Here is a 5,103-nt window from a genome sequence, read left to right on the forward strand (position 1 = left end):
AATTGTTTTTGAAGACCACCTGATCAAAGAAAATAATTGAAAGAGAACCTAAAGATTTCAAAATAAATAGGACAATTGTCATGCATAGAAAATATTCTCGGTTCTTAAACTAAGGTAGGCATATTTTACCTTAAAATTATTCGTTATCAACTATTATTGACTTGAGTGTCGAAGTGCTTACATATATCATCCCTTGACGCAAGTCCAAACTTGAAGCAAATCCATTTTACGATTGTCTTCTATATTGTATTGTCTCCCACATTCATAATATAAATTAAAATAATTGTTTACCCATCTTATTATTGCATGGTTGGGCAAATTCATCCCCATGTGAGATGATTCGCTTAGCTGCCTATTTTAATAAAATATAAAAATGGTTCTTAATTTTAAGTATTTTCTTTGTAAGTTTCTTATATGAAATAAATGTGTCGTTAAACCAAAATGTATGTGTTGTTGAACCATTCCGCCTTTGAATATATAACAAGTTAGGCATAACTTATGCCACTAATATTTGTTTCAAATCATACCTCCGAGCACGTCGTTGGTTGGATCACCTAATAACACAACAATGTGTTGGAGCACTACACCTCTTTTTTATTTAAAAATTCAATGTCCACAGTACTAAAATTCATTAAAAAAGATACATAGTAAAGTTGTTGATAGAAAAATGTTTCAAGATATTATATGGATCTCTAACTCAATCATGTTTGAACTTAATTAAAAAATTTAACTTTAAATCTCTCTATTACAATCATCCCCAACTAAAGGAAATAATCTCCATAGTAACACAAGTTGCTACAAAATCACTTAATATATGTGCACATTTTGAATTTAGAAAACCTAAAGAATTCTCTTCCTAATGAACATTAACTATCAATTCATCCTCCTATTGAATCAAACCCTTCTTGAGTCAATACTCCTTTTGAATCTTCATTTACCAAGGACTTCATAAATTCCTTCCCTTCTCTTCAAGGTATTGTAAATCCTTAATGAGGAGTTAGACTCTCAAACGGTTGACATGCTCTTACCTGGACCTGGACCACACTATCTGAGCCGTTGATTATTTCGCAACATTGTCTACGTGGCGCCTGTTTACTCACCACATTTCAATCTAGTTAGACATCAAAATGGCTCCTAAAAAATTTGGCTCATAAAAAATAGAAATGAAAGCAAAATTTTGTTACCTTGTTCCACAAGCCAGAAGAAAATATAGGAGCCGATACATTCACATATTGAACTTTTAAAGGTTGCGTGTAATCAGCGCGCTCACACTCATAATGAATTGGGCTGGCGTATCTTTTATAATTAGACTGAGTCTTTCCTTGTCCCACATCAATCTCATTTAGAAAATATACTAGCGGCCTATGACATATATCCCAACTAATGGGCCGTGTATTTACTGTAAACGGACCATCACTCCAACTCTTCCATGTTTTGAAGGTTAAGAACGGCGTTTCAAGCTCTTTGGCCGTGGGAAAATAGGGATACAATTCAACAACGTAGCCCCAAGAAACTGACAGGGTCCAATTCCGGGTGTGGTCATAGCAGAAACTCGGTTGGATGGTCCGACCTGGATCCGATTTATACGCGGTAATTAACTTATTAAGTGACTCTACCCGGTCCATGTCTGGGAAAAATGCGTCCACGTAGTCTAAATGATGCAGTGACACCAATGGTGCTACTGGGTGTGCTGCCAATAACCCATAAGGGTTCCCATGTATATCAATCTGTAGTGATGAAATAACAATTGACTTAATTAGTTAGTTTCAAGCTTATTGGAAACATTATTATTAATTCTGATACCTACAAACACCATATACTAGACGATTCGAGACATTTAATGTCAAAAATATGGAAAACTAACACAACTACATATATGATAATATGTAATAATATTTTAAGTTCATTCATGTTAAATTTTTTAATGATAACATTATTTCGATACATGTTAAGTAACAATTTAGGTGTCTATAAGATTTGTTAAAAATAAAATAAAAGGTATGTTGAATAAAAGAAAAGATAACAACTCTTTTTAAAAGATTTATATAAATTGTCTAACATATTGATGCAAATGTTGTTACATAAGTGTGGGATACCGTGTCAGAGAACATACTTACATTAAAGTATCATTAAAATATATAATGGTCTGTTTGGTTGGGAGTAGATGGAGGGGAGAAAAACCAAACATACATGTTAAAAATCCCTAACATATATTTAGTTAAATTCTCTCCCCTTCATTCTCATCTCCTCTATTAAATTTCCTCCTCTTTCATCCACTCTGTTGAACCAAACAGACCCTAAACATATGAGACACCAATAAATGCCAAGTGTGCGAGAACAAGCCTACTTTTAAAATATGCTAGCATTTCTTTTCAATTATGTTAGATATATCTCTTCTATATATATATATATATATATATATTAGAACATACATTTTTCTTTGTAAAAGTAAAGAAAATAATTTATTTTTACTGTCATTTATATTAAGTGTTTACAACTGACAAGTATTTTTTTTAATATATTAATTTAATGGTTGAAATTTTATTTCTTCAATGTAAATTAGTGAGACGTAGTGAATTCGTCCTACACAATTATTTTTACAAGTGTAGCTGGTTTAACAAAACTATTTCTTCTTAAAATAAAATATTGTTCAATACTTTAAAATAATATTTTTATTAAAATTCATGGGTTTAATTTTATTGTAAATTGATATACTTAATTTTTTATAAATAAATAATAAAGTTTAGAAGAATTGAGTCTAACTGGCTTTTATTTTGTTTGATTCCGATTTGTCTTTTTTGGGTTGAAAGTGTGTTGGGATATTAAAAATATTAATGTTTGGTTGAATACTTATCGATTAGAAAAAACATTCAAATATATCATCACATTAGGAGAAGATCCTTAATATCTTTGAATTTTTCTATAAATATATAATTCTATTCAAAGTATGTATATGGTTATAAATATTTTTTTTATATTTTAAAATTTAACAAAAAAAAATAAAAGATTTCAACAATAAAATAAAAAATAAATAAAAGATTTCATATAAACTACTTTAACCATTTCTGATCTTTAAGTTATTAATAGTATGTTTGGCAAGAACTTTTTAAAATTTGTAACTTATAAGGATAACTACAACTTCATATGATAATAAAAAGACTTATATAAAAACGGTGTTTTTTTATCACTAACTTATAATATATTTTCTTAATTTATAGTTTATTTTTCATCTATCTATAATCATCATCATCAGCTAGCCGTCATAAGTTATAAGCCAACTTATCAAGTTACTTTTACCGAACAAAGTCTAAATAATGCAATTTGTGCTTTATTGGCCATATTTATGAAATTACTGAAATAAATATTTTTTAAACAAAGAAATAACCATGGTCAAAGAAAGTTAATAATGAGTTAATGACTAATAATTAAAAGTTAATAACTTCAGTAAAAACAAAAATTAAACCGCTTCTGGAAAAATAAAAAATAATAATAATCCTTAATATGGAATTTAATCGGATTCATAGTGTATGATATTGAATGAATCAATGAAAAAGTAAAAGACGAAAAAGTACCTGATGAAACCCAGGTTCCTTAGTAATCTGAACTCCAATTTCACTAATGCAACTCTGAATTTTCTGATCAGATCCATATAAATCAGCATACCGATCAATACAACCATCCAAAATCATCACCAGCTCCGCCGCTAAAGGATAACTTATAGCAAACCCTCCGCCACCATAACCCATCGTGTAAAAATGCACAACATTTTGCTCCACACTCTCCGAATTTCCACCAATATAATACAATTGATTATGATCATATTTCGACAACACCGTAATAAGATTTTCCGGAAAGAATACCGTGTCGTCGTCACCCATCACGAACCATCTGACATTATCTAACCCTAGATTGAATGTCTCTTTCAGTATCCGCGCGATGCGGATTGCTGAACGAGAGCCGTAATCGCATGTGTATTTAAAGGAGGATGTATCGGCGGACACTTTGTAGGGCGGAGAAGTTTTCGGCCAGGTTTCGTTCTTCGGCGGGGCGGTGTCGAGCCAGACGAAGCCTCGTGTGACAGTATGGTTCCACCAGAGTTCGCTATAGTGACGACGATTCTCCCAGGTGGAATAGGTTGCGCCGATTCCGAAGACGATGTGTGAGATATTGGTTGGAATAGTGGTTGGAGTATTGGTTGGAATAGGATCTGGAGATGTGTTGGGAGGTTGGGTTAGGGTTTTGGGAATTTCGGATTGGAACATTTGTTTTAGGGCTAATTGATTGAGTTGGTTTTGTGGCTTTTGATAAGAGATTGAGAGGTAGAAAAAGTGTGAGATGAGAAAGATGATGGAGATGGCGAGACCGAGTTTGAGGAATAGGTAGAAGTGATCGCTTTTGATTGTGGGGAAGAGGAAGGTTTTCCATGGTTTGTTGAGAAGATCTCGAACTGATTCTACGGAGGAAGGAGATGACATTGGATAGTGAAATTTTGAGAAAATTTTGAGGTTTATGAATGAAAAAGAGTGTATGTGGATGTGGTGTGTTATATAGTATATACACGCTTATAGTATTAAACACATACACACACGTGAGGTGTAGTGTTTCTGTTCTAGGAGGCAAGTGTGGTGGATTAAGTAGTTAGTGGCGTGAACGTCTTTGCATTATTTTAGGTTGGAGGAAGGGAATATAGTATAGGAACCTACTTAGTCCTCTAGGTCTTGATTTAATTATATGTGGGAATATTATATTATATAGTATTATATTATATTGATAAAATTTTAGAAGTTTATCGAACATAAAAATAAAAATAAAGAAAGGATTTTAGAAGATTTTGGAACATTGTAAAATCATAATTAATATTAAAAAAATTAAGATTATTGTTTTATGAATTCATTAATGCCGTTAATTATGTTGATTTATTAAAGTTTATGCCAATTGCGTAAGTGATGGACCATCTTAATCTAACTATTGACTCCATCCAAAGTGTCATAGGCCTGCATAGGTATTTTTTTATTCCGAATATAGTCATTTCCTTGAGGACAAATACTCACATCTCATGCAAATGGAAATGGAAGGTGGATCCATAGAATTTCTTAGCAGGAA

At 31.8% G+C, this 5,103-nt stretch overlaps 1 protein-coding gene across 1 annotated transcript; it reads right to left on the minus strand.

Moving 5' to 3' along the window:
* Window positions 1–621: 621 nt before the first annotated feature.
* LOC131611819 (uncharacterized) lies at window positions 622–4,581 on the minus strand. Its single transcript, XM_058883679.1, has 3 exons — window positions 3,573–4,581; window positions 1,185–1,727; window positions 622–1,088 (listed from the first exon to the last, which is right to left on the minus strand). The coding sequence occupies exons 1-3, from the start codon at window positions 4,473–4,475 to the stop codon at window positions 987–989; spliced, it is 1,548 nt and encodes a 515-aa protein (XP_058739662.1). The 5' UTR covers window positions 4,476–4,581; the 3' UTR covers window positions 622–986.
* Window positions 4,582–5,103: the final 522 nt, after the last annotated feature.

Source organism: Vicia villosa, linkage group LG6 (genome assembly GCF_029867415.1).
Source record: "Vicia villosa cultivar HV-30 ecotype Madison, WI linkage group LG6, Vvil1.0, whole genome shotgun sequence".
Classification (NCBI taxonomy): Eukaryota; Viridiplantae; Streptophyta; class Magnoliopsida; order Fabales; family Fabaceae; genus Vicia; species Vicia villosa.